This window comes from Ranitomeya imitator, chromosome 5 (genome assembly GCF_032444005.1).
Source record: "Ranitomeya imitator isolate aRanImi1 chromosome 5, aRanImi1.pri, whole genome shotgun sequence".
In the NCBI taxonomy this organism is placed as follows: Eukaryota; Metazoa; Chordata; class Amphibia; order Anura; family Dendrobatidae; genus Ranitomeya; species Ranitomeya imitator.
The window spans coordinates 460,419,945-460,438,364 of record NC_091286.1 but is presented as its reverse complement, the minus strand read 5'-3'; the positions used below and the strand labels follow the sequence as shown (position 1 = coordinate 460,438,364).

Sequence of the window (18,420 nt, the reverse complement as noted above, 5' to 3'; positions counted from 1 at the left end):
GCACAGCAGAACCTCTCATAATCAACCCCATTTTCCAACTACACATCTTAATGAATTCATCTAGGGGTGCAGTAATCATATTGATACCACATGTGTGTCACAGAACTTTATATCATTGTGCAGTGAAGAAAAAACAATTACCGTATTTTTCAGATTATAGGACACACTTTTGTTCCCCCAAATTTTTGGGGAAAGTGGGGGTGTGTGTCTTATAATCCGAATCTGTGTGATGTGCTGTAGAGGAGGGGGGCGGCTCTGAAGTGGTGTCAGGGGGCTGATTAGCCTCATGTAATATTCACTGCACCCGCTGTCCATCACCTCGGTGCTGAAGCTGCTCAGAGTTGGTTGACAGGGGAGCAGTGCATGTTACATGTGCGTGCACTCCTCCTCCTCCCATTATGAATATGCCCCCCTACAGGCACACACATAGCCCCCCAAGTCACTACATGCCCCCCTGCTCGCAGGCACATGATAAAATAACAAACACTTAACTCACCTTCCGATGATGGCTCTGTGCTCCCTGCTCCCAGCTCTTCCTGTGTCTGTACCGACTTCCGATCATGTGATCGACACAGCACAGTGATGTCATCACTGTGTGCCCAGGTCACATGATCTGATGCCTGGGAAACAGGAAGTGCAACCGAAGAGCACGGTTATCATGTGCCTGCCAGCAGGAGGGCATGTAGTGACTGGGGGGGCTATGTGTGTGCCTGCAGGGGGGCATGAAGTGACTGGGGGGCCATGTGTGTTCCAGCAGGGGGGCATGTAGTGACTGGGGGGGCCATGTGCCTACCAGCAGGGGGGCATGTAGTGACTGGGGGGCTATGTGTGTGCCTGCAGGGGGGCATTAAGTGACTGGGGGGGCATGTGTGTGCTAGCAGGGGGGCATGTAGTGACTGGGGGGGGCATGTGCCTGCCAGCAGGTTGGCATGTAGTGACTGGGGGGGCTATGTGTGCCTGCAGGGGGGCATGTAGTGACTGGGGGGGCCATGTGGGTGCCTGCAGGGGGGCATGTAGCGACTGGGGAAGCCATGTGTGTGCCAGCAGGGGGGCATGTAGTGACTGGGGGGGCCATGTGCCTGCCAGCAGGGGGGCATCTAGTGACTGGGGGGCTATGTGTGTGCCTCCAGGGGGGCATGTAGTGACTGGGGGGCATGTAGTGACTGGGGGGCTATGTGTGTGCCTGCAGGGGGGAATGTAGTGACTGGGGGGGCCATGTGTATGCCTGCAGGGGGGCATGTAGTGACTGGGGGGCCATGTGTGTGCCTGCAGGGGGGCATGTAGTGACTGGGTGGGCCATGTGTGTGCCTGCAGGGGGGCATGTAGTGACTGGGTGGGCCATGTGCATGTCATATAGAGAGGAGGGGGCCATGTGCGTGTCAGCAGGGGGGCTTATAGTAACAGGGGGCCATATCCAGGATGAGATGGGGGCAGTGTGCCAGCAGCACAGGGGGGCAGTGTGCCAGAACGGGGGGGTGGGGGGGGGCATGTGCCAGGATTGGGGTTATATAGATACCAGGATGAGGGACATATATATGATTTGTAAGACGGACACTGGCATTATAAGACAGACCCCCATTTAACATAAAAAAAAAAATTTTCTCTTTTTCTTCACCAAATTTGGGGGTGCGTCTTATAATCAGGTGCGTCTTATAAAGCGAAAAATACGGTACATTTTTACCACCAAAATGTTGTTTTAGCCCCAGATTTTACATTTTCACACAAGTAGTGGGTAAAAATGGCACCATAATTTGTCGCACAATTTCTACTGAATGTGGCAATATCCCATATGTGGCTGTACAGTACTGCTTAGCCACTCGGTGAGACTTGCAGAACATGTTTTTCTTGAATAGTTTGTGGTCTCCTTATGCAGAGTCCCTGTCACTATGGTAACGATCGGGACCCCGCGACAACCTCGCGGGGTCTCCGATCCATGGGCATAGTTACTTATCCCTGCCTGCTCCCGAAATGCTGTGATCGAGTTCGATTGCACCATTTAGGGGGTTAAAGTGCCAGGAGCAGTGTGGGATTGTGGGGTCTGTGTGCGCAAAATTGCCTCGACGTATACATACGTCCAAGGTCAGTAAAGTACCAGACTACAGGGACGTATGGATACGTCTAAGGTTGGAAAGGACTTTCCAATACAGGACAACTCCCTTTTAGTTGCTTAAGGGCCAAACCAAGAGAAAAAACAGTTCCCGAAGTGGCAGTGCTCTTGCGATGTTGGCACCCCGATTCCCAGCGATCACATGACATTATCATGTCACGTGACCACTACAGCAAATTAGCGGCAGCCTTTTAGTATTATCAGAGTGGACGTCTACTCTGATGGTATAGTGAAGGCAGCAGCCAATTAGTAGCAGCTGATTAGTTGCAGCGGTCCCGTGATATAACAATGTCATGCAGTGAAGTATAAAGCCTCCATCTTGTTTTCAAGACTTACTATACAGAAGTACATCTGAAAGTCACGAGAAGTATAAGGCAAGGCAGAGTTTATTACTGTGATCTGTATCTGCGCTCTCACGTTACACATATATATTTAGAATGAGAATGTAATAGCAGTAACTATAAACTCCACAAAAGTAATGAGCTATAGACCCTTCACAACTCTGACGATTACAACCTGGCATAAATGTAAAGCGCGTCTGTCTCTATGCTGCGGAACTCCATTTGTGAGCGGGGAGAGAACACTTTGGATCCCTGCCGTGGCACATACACAATATGGACTATAGGTTTGCAATGTATTTGGTTCCATCAGTACATTTCATTTCAGCAACTTAAAACTCAACCCAAACAATAATGTAAAACCGATAAAAAATACTACCAAGAAATAGCGGCCTGCCATATGATATCAGCAATAGAATTAAAAATAATTGAGATTGGTAAGGCTTGCTTCCGCAGACGCAGCATAAATACAGTCAGCTTTCTTCAGGTCCTCGGGATTTCAATAATGGTAATGTAAGGCGATGGGTAGTACAATTATCCGAGAGATCGTTACACAAAGGTAACAGATTGCAAAGGTAAAAACTAGCTCTCACCAGCCAAGAAAGCTGACATCTGGAATAAAGATGGTTCCTCGGAAATCTTGATTGAAACACGATTGGGGATGATATTTTAGTAGGTATCAGGTAGATGCAGCTCATTGAAATTCAATTTAATTCTACAGAAAAGTGCACCTCACTATACACTATGCATGTGACGTGGCCCCGGCAAACGCAGTCTTCGCCTGTTACCATGGTGACTAATCCGGTGCTCCATCAGGCCTATTCTAGGAACCAGCCTGGACAAGTCTCCCTGATAGAATACCTGTATTATTCTGAAGAGAGCAGACATTTCTCCGATTCGGCATCATTTTATGCTCACTGCCTTCTTTCCGAGCTCTTCTCTTGCATTCAGAGTCCCTGAGTGTGACAAAAATCACATTACATGGCATCTCTGAGGAAAATACAAGCATCCCATCATCAGCCCATCATATGTGTTCATATACCAATCAGACGGAGTAATATTCATATTAGTAAAAACTAACCAAGCAGAAATTTTACTCCACTATTATTATTACTGTTATGTACCGTATATATACAAATATATTTTCCAGTGTGCATGTATATACATTGTGTGTATGTGTGTAATATTATAGATAGCGAGATTATAATATACTAGATGGTGGCCTGATTCTAACGCATCGGGTATTCTAGAATATGCATGTCCACGTAGTATATTGCCCAGCCACGTAGTATATTGCCCAGTGATGTAGTATATTGCACAGCGACGTAGTATATTGCCCAGCTACATAGTATATTGTCCAGCCACGTAGTACTGTATATTGTCCAGCCACGTAGTATATTGCCCAGTGATGTAGTATATTGCCCAGTCACGTAGTATATTGCACAGCGACGTAGTATACAGCAGAGCCACGTAGTATATTGCCCAGCCACGTAGTATATTGCCCAGTCATGTAGTACATTGCCCAGTCACGTAGTATATTGCCCAGTCACGTAGTATATTGCCCAGCCACATAGTATATTGCCCAGCTAAGTAGTATATTGCCCAGTGATGTAGTATATTGCACAGCGACATAGTATACAGCACAGAGCCACGTAGTATATTGCCCAGCCACGTAGTATATTGCCCAGTGACGTAGTATATTGCCCAGTCATGTAGTATATAGCACAGAGCCACGTAGTATATTGCCCAGCCACGTAGTATATTGCCCAGTGACGTAGTATACAGCACAGAGCCACGTAGTATATTGCCCAGCCACGTAGTATATTGCCGAGTGACGTAGTATATTGCCCAGTCACGTAGTATACAGCAGAGCCACGTAGTATATTGCCCAGCCACGTAGTATATTGCCCAGCCACATAGTATATTGCCCAGCCACGTAGTGTATTGCACAGCGACGTAGTATATTGCATAGCGACGTAGTTTATTGTCCAGCTACATAGTATATTGCCCAGCCACGTAGTATATTGCCCAGCCATGTAGTGTATTGCACAGCGACGTAGTATATTGTCCAGCTACATAGTATATTGCCCAGCCACGTAGTATATTGCCCAGCCATGTAGTATATTGCACAGCGACGTAGTATATTGTCCAGCTACGTAGTATATTGCCCAGTCACGTAGTATTTTGCCCAGCTACGTAGTATATTGCCCAGCCACGTAGTATATTGCCCAGCTACGTAGTATATTGCCCAGCCACGTAGTATATTGCACAGCCACGTAGTATATTGCACAGCCACGTAGTATATTGCACAGCCACGTAGTATATTGCCCAGCTACATAGTATATTGCCCAGTCACGTAGTATATTGCCCAGCTACGTAGTATATTGCCCAGCCAGGTATGTCACAGGTTAAAAAATAAAAAATAAACATACTCACCTTCGGATCCGAGGGCCCCTTGTAGTTCTAACATACCTACCTTCGGATCCGAGGGCCCCTTGTAGCGCGCGGCTGCCGCCATCTTCCGTTCCCAGGATGCATTGTGAAATTACCCAGATGACTTAGCGGTCTCGCGAGGCCGCTAAGTCTTCTGGGTAATTTCGCAATGCATCGCCGGGAACGGAAGATGGCGGCCGGCTCTGCGGACAACGGAGGGTGAGTATAGCAGGTTTTTTGTTTTTTTATTATTTTTAACATTAGGTTTTTTACTATTGATGCCGCATAGGCAGCATCAATAGTAAAAAGTTGGGGACACACAGGGTTAATAGCGGCGGTAACGGAGTGCGTTACCTGCGGCATTAACCCTGTGTTAGCGGTGGCTGGAGGGGAGTTTGCGGGCGCCGGGCAGTGACTGCGGGGAGTAAGGAGCGGCCATTTTCTTCCGGACTGTGCCCGTCGCTGATTGGTCGTTGCTTTTTTGCCGCGACCAATCAGCGACTTGGATTTCCTTGACAGACAGAGGCCGTGACCAATGAATATCCGTGACAGACAGAAGGTCAGACAGAAAGACGGAAGTGACCCTTAGACAATTATATAGTAGATATACACACACACTGTATATACATGCACACTGTATAATCTATTTGTATATACAGTGGCATGTAAAAATTTGGGCATCTCTAGTCAAAATTACTGTTATTCTGAACAGCTCAGCAAGTTGAAGATGAAATGATCTCTACATTTAAAGATTACATATTTCTTTTGTTCCTTAGGCCGAAAAAAAATCATAACTTTGACCAAGGTTTCATATCTTAACTAGCCTGTTAGGATTATGGCTTGTTCACTATTGTCATTAGGAAAGGCCAGGCGATGCAAATTTCTCAGTTTTATAAAAATCCAGCCTCCTCTAACTTTGTGCCAAAAACAGCTCGTAATGGGTTCTTCTAAGCAGCTGCCGAGCACTCTGGAAATAAAAATAGTGGAGGCCACAAAGCAGAAGGCTATAGGAAGGTAGAAAAGCGTTTTCAAGTTGAACTTTCCTCAGTTCGAAATGTCATTATGAAATGGCAGTAAACAGGAACAGTGAAGGTCAAGATAAGGTCTGGAACACCAAGCAAAATGTCAGTGAGAGCTGGTCGTAAGATTGCTAGAGGGACAAATCAGAACCTCCGCTTGACCGCAAAAGACTTTCAGAAAGATTTAGCAGTCTCTGGGGTAGCAGTACATTGTTCTACAGTTCAGCAACACCTGCACAAATATGGCCTTCATGAAAGAGTCATCAGAAGAAAACCTTTCCTGCATCCGCACCATAAAATGCAGTGTCAGAAGTATGCAAAAGAACATCTAATCAAGCCTGATGCATTTTGGAAACTGTCCTGGTTCATCTAAATGTCCCTCCTTGCACAGACTATTACTAGGGATATCATTTCTGCCATACTGAAGAAAGCAGAAGTTCAGAGGTATATTAGATGGGTTCATACAATGACTAGCCGCAAAGTTTAAAAAAAAAAAATCTCAGAATCTCCAGTGTATTTCTTTGAAATTCAAATTAAGAATGACTCTCGCCTACAAACAGGGAGAAACTTATCAAAAGAAGGAGACATAGGAAATAGATCTCAGTGTATTCTCTGTGTATATGCCATTGATCACATTGCATTTGGGTAGAGCATGTGTAGTGGGATGAGATCCCTCCCGTTCGTTGAAACCAGGGCATCATGGAAATGAGGATGTATTAAGGGAATTATAGAAAAAATCATGATCACAGAACATGCATAAATGACATATTATCTAAAACAGGCATACACAAGAGTCTCCAAATAATTCATTAAAGGGAATCTGTCACCCATTTTTTACGATATGATGTAAAAATATAATTAAAATTTAGTGCCACATAAGCATTATAGCATTAATTTTGATATCCCCTGACTCCCCACCTTTGATGACTAAATACCGTTTTTATCTCTCTTGCAGTGTATGTAAATCTCCTCGGTCTGCTCCGATGGGCGGGTCTTATTCTCCCGTCTCTCCCCCTTCTGTCTTGCTGTATGTAATGTGATCTGTGAATATCACAGATCCCATAGCGTTGCCACGCATGTGCATTGAAATGGCCTCTCGCACGTGCGCAGTATGCTTTGCCCAACTGTGTGAAGAGCATAAAAACAGGATTTTTGGTTGCTTACCGTAAAATCTGTTTCTCGGAGCCTTCATTGGGGGACACAGGAACCATGGGTGTATGCTGCTGCCACTAGGAGGCTGACACTATGCAAATAAAAAAGTTAGCTCCTCCTCTGCAGTGTACACCCTACCGACAGGAAGTAGGATATTCAGTTAGTGAGAAAGCAGTAGGAGAAGCAACATGTAAAGATAGGAAACTCAAATGTAACACAACAAAACAGAGCTGTTCAACTTGGGAGGGTGCTGTGTCCCCCAATGAAGGCTCCGAGAAACAGATTTTACGGTAAGCAACCAAATATCGTGTTTTCTCTATCGCCTCTCATTGGGGGACACAGGAACCATGGGACGTTCCAAAGCAGTCCCTGGGGTGGGAACAGCAGAAAAACTCAATTCAGGTCGGAGGACTCACCACTGCCGCCTGCAAGATCCTTCCGCCTAGGCTGGCAACTGCCGAAGCGTAGGTATGGAGCTTATAACATTTGGCAAATGAGTGAACGGAACACCAAGTTGCCGCCTAGCAAAGTTGTTGGGCGGATACCCATGGTGTACCGCCCAGGAGGCGCCCACTGCCCGGGGCAGAGTGAGTCTTAATCCCAGGAGGAGTCACTCTGTTCTTGACCCGGTAAGCCTCCAGAATGGCAGGTCTGATCCAGAGAACAATCATAACCTTGGAGGCCGGCAGTCCTCTTGGCGTACCGTCTGGAATGACAAAAAGACGGTCCGTCTTCCTAAAGAAGGCGGTCCTAGACAAATAGATCATCACCGCCCTGACCAGGTCTAGCCTGTTCAGTGAACGCCCCAGAGACTAGGTCGGAGCAGGACAAAAGGTGGGAAGGACGATCTTATTCAAGTAAAAGGAGGACACCAACCAGGGGAGAAAAGGCGACGAAGGCCGTAAAACTACCCTATCCTGGTGAAGAACCAAGAAATGGGGCGACAGGAGAGAGCCACCAACTCCGAGGCACGCCTAATGGAGGAGATGGCCACCAGACACGCCACCTTGCAGGACAGAACAGACAGTGAAGCCTCATTGGGAGGTTCAAGGGGGAACCCCACGGAGCCTCCAGAACAAGATTGAGGTCCCAGGGATCCACGGGAGTCTGGTACAGGAGTCACATGCGCCACTCGTTGGAGAAAAGTTCTGATCTGAGAACGGGACGGATATAAATCTTTGTACCGTAATAGCCAGTAGCTAAGGACTTTTGAAAGGGACTTCAGAAAAAGAATGGAAAGGGTTGCTATTTGACCCTTTAGAGAACTAAGGGAAAGGCTAGCATCAAGTCCCGCCTTGAGAAAATGGCCAAAATGGAAGGTTTCAACGGCAAAGCTGTTAAATTGAGCCACCAAGAACTCTGTGGCAGATCGGTCCTTGGTACAGAAGATCTGGCCTGTCTGGGGGCCTCCATTGGAGTCCGCGAGGAGATTAGCGATCTCAGCGAACCAGAACCTTCTGGGCCAATCTGGTGCAGACAGAAGAATCGGCACCCCCTCCGCATTGATCTTCAACAGCCTGGGAATAAAGGGAAGGGAGGAACAGATAGGGAAGTACAAATTGCGACCCAGCAATGGCCAAAGCATCGGTATCCACAACAAGAGAATCGCGGACCTGGAAACAAATGGTGGAACCATCCTAAGCAGTCGGGACGCCAGGAGATCCGCTTCCGATGTTCCCCATCAAAGGCAAATTTGAAGGAAGATCTCCTGAAGCAGGGAGCATTCTCCTGCCGCAAGGCCCTCGCGGCAGAGAAAAACACTGTGTCGCCTCTGCCCAGAAGAGGATCTTGGATACCTCCTGATTCCCTCCCTGATGATTGACATATGCCACAGCCGAGACATTGGACATCTGGATTCTGACTGGCAGACCTCTGAGAAGCCTTTCCCAGTGACTCAGGGACAGAAGAATGGCCCCTATCTCAAGGGTGTCGATCGGCAGTGAGGACTCTTGCTCCGACCAACGCCCCCTTCACTGACAGATGGCGAGAAACCGCGCTCCAGCCAGGAAGGCTAGTGACCGTCGTCACCACCTGCCATGGGAGGACCGGACTTGGGGAATGAGGGGGGAAGACAGCCACAGTTGAGAGGCTATTAGAATCGGACGGAAAGCCAGATCAGAGGATCCAGAGACAGCACAAACGTGACCCACTGAGAAAGGATGGCCTGCTGAAGTGGTCTCAAGTGGGACAGCGCAAAAGGGAATGCTTCCGATGCTGTCACCATGCGTCACAGGACCTTCATTGCTGAACGGAGGGAAGGCAGCCGAGGGCCTTGCAGAGAGCGAACTCTGTATGGAGAATTGCCCACTTCTCTTTGAGAAGAAAAACCCCCGACTGACGGGTGTCGAACAGCATGTCTAAGAGAACGAGACGCTGACTCGGAACAAGACAAGACTTTGTTCTGTTGGCCTGCCACCAGCAACGGGACAGGGAGTCGAGGACAATGGTCAGACTCTCCTGGGCCTGAGAGAGGGGCAGAGCCTTGATGAGGATGACTTCGAGGTATGGAATGAGCATTAGGCCCCTGATCCTCAAAATGGCCATAAATGTAGCCATGATCTTAATGAAAACACTGGGAGCGGTCGCAAGATCGAGCGGCAGGGCGACAAACTGGAAATGACTCTTCTGCGCAGCGAAACACAGGAAACTCAGGTGTGCTGGGAAAATCAGAACATGGAGCTAGGCATCTTGGATATCCATGGAGCACAGGAATTCCTATAGATCCATGGAAGCCAGAACTGAACAGAGTAACTTCATCCTGAAATGCCGCAGGCGGAACCTTCTGTTCACTAACTTCAGAGCCAGGATGGGTCGGAACTGCGCTGCTCTTCTTCGGCACTACATGCAGGTTTGAATAGAAACCTGTGAAGCATTCCTGCTGTGGGATGGAAACGATAACCTCCAAACAAAGAAGGAAGGTAATGGACGCAAAGAAACCTGGGATCAGAGGATTTTTTAGAGGGCGGGATTCGAAGAAGCGATTTCGGGGCCGCGAAGCGAACCCTATCTTGTATCCAGAGGATACCACCTCCCTGATCTAAGCGTCCTCCACCGAGGTCAGCCAAACATCCCTGAAAAAACAGGAGATGCCCGCCCAAACTGGAAGAAACGCTGGGCCCTTAGCAGGAGTTATGCCGAAGAAGATCTGGCAGGCCTAAGCCTGGTGGACCAACCATGGTAGTTGCGGGAACGCCAGGAAGGGGTAAGCTTGAAGGAAGCCTTTTCTCTAGCCAGACGGGCCCGTGGTCTTTGTTAGCTAGAGGAATCTTCCGACGCCGCGAAACAGCGAAAGGACAAAAGGGAGCTGAATTGCCATTTCAGGGGAGGTCGGCGGGGCATGGAGGGAACTCGTGCCTCCCGTGGCGTCCTTAATAATTTGTTCCAGCATGTAGCCAAAGAGACGGGCCCCCTGGCAGGGGGGGCTAGTAAGGGACTTCTTGAAGACAAATCCGCCTGCCGTGTATAGAGCCGAATATTCCGCCGGATGGCCACCATATTGCTTAAGGCGTGAGCTGCACAAGCCGCGCATCTAGGGAGGAAGATACCAGATATTTCCCTGCATAGGAAAACCGGTCCGTCAGGTCAGCTAGCTCCCCTGGAGGAGCTCCAGCCGGGGTGCTCTTACAAGGCTGTTTGGTCCATCTAGCTATGGTCCTTGAGACCCAGGTAGAGGCAATGGCCGAGGCACAAAGTAGAAGCAGCCGCTTCAAAGGCTGATTTATCCAGCGATTCTATAATTGTTTCATTGGAACCCATGAGGAATGCGGCATTGGAAAGTGGAGGGGCCAAGTTGGCAGACAGTCTGGGAACTGACGAGTCCAGAATTGCCCGCTTCCTGCCGAGGAATCAGTCCAGTTAGCGATGAGCTCAGGGGAGAAGGAATATAGGATGCCGAGACGCTTCCCTGTCTGAAAGCATTGGTATGGTTCGCCTTTCCCCTGGCAAGTATCACCACAAATTCAGTGTGTGGGGCAAAGACCTTGGAAGGTGGTTTTGACCGTCTAAACAAAACCGCCTATTCTGCGGGTTCCGTAGATGCATCCATGATGCTTAACCCCTTACCGGCATCGGACGTACTATACCGTCCGATGCCGGCTCCCCTGCTTTGATGCAGGGCTCCGCGGTGAGCCCGCACCAAAGCCGGGACATGTCAGCTGTTTTGAACAGCTGACATGTGCCCGTAATAGGCGCGGGCAGAATCGCGATCTGCCCGCACCTATTAACTAGTTAAATGCCGCTGTCAAACGCAGACAGCGGCATTTAACTACCGCTTCCGGCCGGGCGGCCGGAAATGACGTCATCGCCGACCCCCGTCACATGTCCGGGGGTCGGCGATGCGTCTCCATTGTAGCCATAGAGGTCCTTGAGACCTCTATGGTTACTGATTGCCCGTCGCTGTGAGCGCCACCCTGTGGTCGGCGCTCACAGCACACGTGCAATTCTGCTACATAGCAGCGATCAGCAGATCGCTGCTATGTAGCAGAGCCGATCGGCTTGTGCCTGCTTCTAGCCTCTCATGGAGGCTATTGAAGCATGGCAAAAGTTAAAAAAAAAAGTTTTAAAAAATGTGAAAAAAATAAAAAAAACATAAAAGTTTAAATCACCCCCCTTTCGCCCCAATCAAAATAAATCAATAAAAAAAATATCAAATCTACGCATATTTGGTATCGCCGCGCTCAGAATTGCCCGATCTATCAAATAAAAAAAAGTATTAACCTGATCGCTAAACAGCGTAGCGGGAAAAAAACTCGAAACGCCAGAATTACGTTTTTTTGGTCGCCGCGACATTGCATTAAAATGCAATAACGGGCGATCAAAAGAACGTATCTGCACCGAAATGCTATCATTAAAAACGTCATCTCGGCACGCAAAAAATAAGCCCTCAACCGACCCCAGATCACGAAAAATGGAGACGCTACGAGTATCGGAAAATGGCGCAATTTTTTTTTTTTTTTTTTTAGCAAAGTTTGGAATTTTTTTTCACCACTTAGATAAAAAATAACCTAGTCATGTTTGGTGTCTATGAACTCGTAATGACCTGGAGAATCATAATGGCAGGTCATTTTTAGCATTTAGTGAACCTAGCAAAAAAGCCAAACAAAAAACCAATGTGGGATTGCACTTTTTTTGCAATTTCACCGCACTTGGAATTTTTTTCCCGTTTTCTAGTACACGACATGTTAAAACCAATGATGTCGTTCAAAAGTACAACTCGTCCCGCAAAAAATAAGCCCTCACATGGCCAAATTGACGGAAAAATAAAAAAGTTATGGCTCTGGGAAGGAGGGGAGCGAAAAACGAACACGGAAAAACGAAAAATCCCCTGGTCATGAAGGGGTTAAGGTCTGGTTGATCGCAACAATAAGGTTATGGAAACTAAGTCGGAAACTTCCTCTGCAAACATGACCGAGGACGCCCGTCTCTCTCGGGAGAGAAGGATCTGGAAGAGGGATCTCACCGTTCCAGACCGGAGGGCGAGATGGAGCGGGAAAGAAAGGCGTCAGACGTCCAGCTGATGGTGGACATCCTCGTCTCCTCCAACCGACTGGCTCTGGTGGGCGAGTAGGTGGGGGACGGAGCTAAGACCGAACTTCTAAACACGCTTGTGTGCTAGGATCATGGTCCTGCTGTCGGATCTATGAGGATACGGAGTGGCCGTTCATGCCGTACTCATAGTCCATAATGTGGGATTACAGGTGTGACTGTTCACCCTGTATCCCTCCGAAACCGGTTTTTACGTACCGGTAATAGGATTTTACAGAGTCCACGACAGCACCCACAACGAGAGAGAGGGGATCCGCCCACCTTCCGGACAGGAACCTACAGGTTAAAAAGGGGCGGTCCCCCTCGCCCTCCAGTTTGTGTTCCAGAGTACAAGGGATACCGCCAATGAATCAGTACATGACAATATTATCTTAAACACTACTAAATACTACCACCTCTATAGAGTGATCTCTAAGGCACACCTTCCAACAGAGTGCAGGAATAAGTAACTAAATACGGGGGGGAATGTATGGGTGCTGTCGTGGACTCTGTAAAATCCTATTACCGGTACGTAAAAACCGGTTTTCCTATCGCCACGACAGCACCCACAACGAGAGACTTTCAAAGACTATTTAACTGGGAGGGACCACAGCACTAAGTACTGAACGGCCAAACTGTAAGCTGGAATTAGCAGATAGATCAAGGCGATAGTGCTTATAAAAGGTGGAAGGTGATGACCAAGTTGCCGCCTTACATATCATTTCAATGGGGACATCTGCCTTCTTCGCCCAGGATGATGCCATAGCCCGAGTGGAGTGCGCCCTGATGCCTTCTGGTGGTGTTACTCCCCTGGCAGAGTAGGCAAGACATATCGCTTCTCTAATCCATCTAGCGATAGAGTTCTTCGTGACACCAGAACCCTTTTTCTGATTCTGGAAAGAAACAAACAGAGCCCTACTCTGCCTCCCGCTTTGAGTCCTATCCAAGTATTCTAATATCGCCCTCTTTACATCTAGGGTATGATATTTTTTCTCCTCTTCTGAACCTGGATTTTCATAGAAAGATGGTAAATAAATCTCCTGACTTCTATGAAATTTAGTTGCTACTTTTGGCAAGTATGCGGGATCAGGTTTTAAGACAATCTTATCCTGGAGAATTATTAGATAGGGAGGATCTACTGATAACGCATGTACAGTATATCACTGACCCTCCTGGCAGACGTTAATGCTAAAAGTAGAGCTGTTTTTAAGGTTAAATTTTTCATCGAAATAGAGTCTAATGGCTCGAAAGGAGGTTCAGTCAATGCCTCAAGCACCAAATTTAAATCCCAAGGGGGTATTCTTACAATATGGATTGGGTTAGAACGCTGACATGCCTTAATAAATCTAGCAACCCATCTATTACCAGCTATATCACTGTTATACAGAGCCCCCAAGGCTGAAACATGAACTCTTAAAGTGTTGACTGCTAAACCCAATTCCCAGCCCTTCTGAAGGAATTCTAAAATAGCTGAAATCGGAGCCTTATCTCCTAATGGTTGCTGATGAAACATAAGGAATTTTTTCAAAATTTTTGTGTAGATCTTTGTAGTGACCTCCTTCCTACTTTTCAATAAGGTGGTTATCAAAGCATTAGAGAACCCCCTCTCCTTCAGAAGCTCCCTCTCAAGTTCCAAGCCGTTAAGTAAAGAGTCTCCAAATTTGGATGATGAAATGGACCTTGAGAGAGGAGTTCCGGAACCACTGGCAACACCCATGGATCGGTCACAGACATTGTCCTGAGGAGAGAGAACCAAGGCCTCCTGGGCCAGAAGGGGGCGATTAAGATCACTCTGGCTCTTTCCTCCCTAATCTTCCTGAGAACTATCGGAATCAGACATATTGGAGGAAAGGCATATGCCAGCTGGAAGTCCCAACGGACACGAAGGGAATCCACTATAAATGGTTGGTCTGCTATGTGTAAAGATGCGAACCTTCTGACCTTCCTGTTCTTCCTCGTAGCAAATAGATCTATTATCGGCAACCCCCATAGATTGACTATCTGATCGAATATCTGTTGGTTTAGGGACCACTCTCCCTGACGAAGGGAATGGCGACTAAGATAGTCCGCCTCTATATTGAGTTCCCCTTTTATATGAACTGCCGACAGGGATTGTAAGTGTTTCTCGGCCAAAGACAATATCTGTGCTGTAGTGGTCATCAGGGATCGAGACCTTGTCCCCCCCTGGTGATTGATGTAGGCTACCACAGTCATATTGTCTGTTTGTATCTGTACATGCATATTCCTCAGGGATGGTAGTAAGGAAAGAAGAGCCTGATTGACTGCAGCAAGCTCTCTTAGATTTGAGAAATTCTGGGACTCTTGAATCGACCATCGCCCTTGGGTTAGAATGTCTCCCATATGGGCTCCCCAACCGAACGGACTGGTGTCTGTTGTAACTATAATGTCCGGAGTGATGGTCCAGAGAACTCCTTTTAACAAATGTGCTAGATTGAGCCACCATCTCAGATCGTGAAGAGTGGCGGGTGATAATTTGAACTTTCTGCTCAGAGCACCGTGAAGATCTTTTTCTGCTTGAAGAACTTCGTATTGAAGCATTCGGGTATGAGCCTGAGCCCATCTCACCGCCGATATACACGCAGTCAAAGATCCTAGTAGAAACATTGCGTCTCTTAAACTTAAGTTTGTAACTCTCCTTACTGCCGTGATCCTTTGAATGATCTTCTGCTTCTTCTCTTCTGGTAGGAAGGATGACTGATCTTCTGAGTCTAGAAGAACTCCTAGGAACATTTGACGTCTTGTGGGTTCCAGTTTTGACTTTTCCCAGTTGATTATCCATCCGAGTTCCTGTAGGGATGATATTATGGCATTTACCCTAGACGTACACTGAGCAATTGAATTTCCAACTATCAAAAAATCGTCTAGATAGGGCACCACAAGGGTTTCCTTTTCCCTGATATGGGCCATTACTTCCGAAACAACCTTAGTAAAAACTCTAGGTGCCATGGACAGGCCAAAGGGCATTGCCAAAAATTGGAAATGTTTAATCTGATGGTTTACCCATACTGCCATCCTGAGGAATTGCTGGTGATTTCTGTAAACTGGAAGATGGTAGTACGCATCTTTTAGATCCAAGACCGACATGTAGAACCTAGGAAACAAAAGCTTAGTTGTTGATTTAATGGATTCCATCTTAAAAGCGTGGTACTGAAGATATTTATTCAATTTACGTAAATTTATGATAGTCCTAAAGGACCCATCAGGTTTAGAGATTAAGAATAGCGGAAAATAAAAGCCCGTCTTCTCCTGATGTTTTGGTACTTCTTCAATAACTCACTTTGTAAGCAATTGTTGAATCTCTAATTCTAAGGCCTGTTGTTGGGCCGGAGTGTCCAGTGATGTTATCACAAAATGATCTGGGGGAGTTCTCAAAAATTCTAATTTTAATCCTGACTCAACCACCCCCATTATCCAGGCACTAGAAGTAATCTTTTTCCATTTATCTGAGAAGAACTTTAGTCTTCCCCCTACTGGTAGATCTGTTTTATCTGTAATTACGCCTACGTCTTAAGAAAGATGAAGGGTTCTTATAGTATCCACCTTTCTTCTTTTGATCCGATGTTTCCCAGTCGCGATTATATCCCTGCTGTTCTGACTGGAATCTTCTGAAGGGCATGCGTCTTCGGAAGGCGTTCCTAAAAGTGGGATTAAACGTTTTAGGAAATCCCTTCTTCCTATCTTCTGCCTTTGCAAGGATGTCATCCAGCACCGGGCCGAATAGGTACTCACCCCTGCATGGAATGGAGCACAGTTTAGCTTTAGCCTGAGCATCCCACTTCCAGGTCTTTAGCCATAGTGCCCGTCTGGCTGCATTCGAAAGACCTGCCGATCTTGCAGCCAATTTCAGAGAATCAATCGAGGCATCCGCTAGATAAGCTGCTCCTTCTCTGACCTGAGACAGGGAATTCAACAATTTGTCCCTGGGTACCTTTGCTTTGAGCTGTTCCTCCAGCTGAGTCACCCAGACCATGATTGATCTAGCCGTACAGGTGCCTGCGATAGCGGGCTTAAAGGCTCCAGATGATGACTCCCATAGTTTTTTAAGGAGCATGTCAGCTTTTCTGTCTGAAGGATCCTTGAGGAGCCCTACATCTTCTAATGGAAGTGAGGCTGTTTTCGAAGTAGAGGCTACTGCCGCATCTATTTTCGGAACCTTCATCCACTGGGATAAAGTGTCATCCTCAAAGGGGTACCTTCTTTTTGCGGCTGAAGGTAAAAACCCCTTATCCAGCTTGTCCCACTCCCGTCTGACCAGATCTTTAACTGAATCCACCACTGGGAAAGCTTTCCGACTTCTCTGGCTCAGCCCTGCGAACATGATCTCCTGGGTTGTTTTCGGTTCTTTACTCTCTGCAACCCCCATAGTTGCACGGACTGCCTTAATTAAGGTCTCCATACCATCCGTGGAAAAGCAAGGCCTTCCCTCCTCATCTGAAGAGGATGCCGAAGAACTTTCCGAGCATTCGCCCTCCTGTACCAAAGGGCTGGAATCGGACACTAACTCCACACTGCTTTTTTCATGCCGTCTGGTTTTAAGGGATGATTTAATTTCTTCCCTAATTACCTCCCTCAAATCCGATACCCGGAGAGGGGCCTCTTCTTCTAACGTACGGCATATGCATGTTTGGCATAATCTCTTTACATAGGTGTCAGGTAGAGGCTCTGTGCATAAAGCACACTGCTTATGCTTAGATTTGGAGACCTTTTTCCCCTACAACAAAGCATAGTATAGAAAAAACAGCTGTATCAGGCAATGGCTTACATATTACACTCACCACTGCTGACAAAATATAGAGTACCGTTTTTTTAGGGGGTGAGGTGCGAAGTGACGTCGGGTTGCCAGGGTCCTGCTGCCCACGTTCACCGCTATGAGACCTGTGCTCTCCTATCTGTCGGTGTTCGGCGTCTCCTGCCGAAGACATGTTGCCGCACACACACTCACCTGAGCGCTGCTTCCTTTCAAAAGTCCCGCGCTCCTCCTCCCGGTCTCCTCCGGAAGTTGTTACCTCTACTTCCGGGTCATAAGCGCCGACCTGCTCCTGCAGCGTCGCGCGCGTGTGAACGACCCAGGGCGGCGTGCCTTCCCCCGGGAACGTCACCGCTCCTTGCCAGACGAGGGGGGAAGCTGGACACAGGACTTCCCCCGACGCTGCTTCCGGGCCCCCGACTCTGCCGTTCTCCCCGGACACCGCACAGAGGCTTGGCGGACCCGGGTAAGATGAACGAAACCTGTAGGCTCCCGCCGTCCGGACAGGAACCCAAACCTGTAGGTTCCTGTCCGGAAGGTGGGCGGATCCCCTCTCTCTCGTTGTGGGTGCTGTCGAGGCGATAGGAAAAAAAGAAACTTAGAATTTCGCTCCTGTCTGGATCTCTTGTGGCCTGAGTTGAAACGGCCGGACGGAGAATCCTGTGACCCACTGGCAACTGCGGTCAAGCACGGAAACCAGGGTCACGACATCCTGGTGAGGTCCGCCCCAGACTGAGACAGAAGGAAAGCCCACCCAGGGATAGGGGTCTTGGTCTCACCTGGGGTAGGGACTCCTGGACGGTGGGTACAGTGGAGATGCTGCAGCTGACAAGAAGAAGCAGGAGGACGGGAACGCTCTCCTTTTAGGATTAGGCCTGGGAGCAGACCCACTAAATGATGCCCGAAGGTTAGGGGTACAGGAGAGGGGAGTAATGGACTGCATAACAGAGCTACTCAAAGCAGAAGTAGAGTCCTGTAGACTGCTCCCGGCTGTAGCTGCGACCGGCATCATGGCACAGGTCCAGGGCACCAGCAGGGAGACCGCAACCTAAGGAGGATGCAGGGGACCCAGCCAAAGAA

General features: G+C 47.9%; 1 protein-coding gene across 1 annotated transcript in view; it reads right to left on the bottom strand.

Moving 5' to 3' along the window:
- The window catches only part of ZMAT3 (zinc finger matrin-type 3), a 126,447-nt gene that overhangs the window by 19,206 nt on the left and 88,821 nt on the right, over window positions 1-18,420 (bottom strand). Inside the window, exon 5 of the mRNA XM_069727284.1 lies at window positions 3,307-3,401. Within this exon, the coding sequence (XP_069583385.1) occupies window positions 3,307-3,401 (95 nt within the window). The remainder of the gene's footprint in view (window positions 1-3,306; window positions 3,402-18,420) is intronic.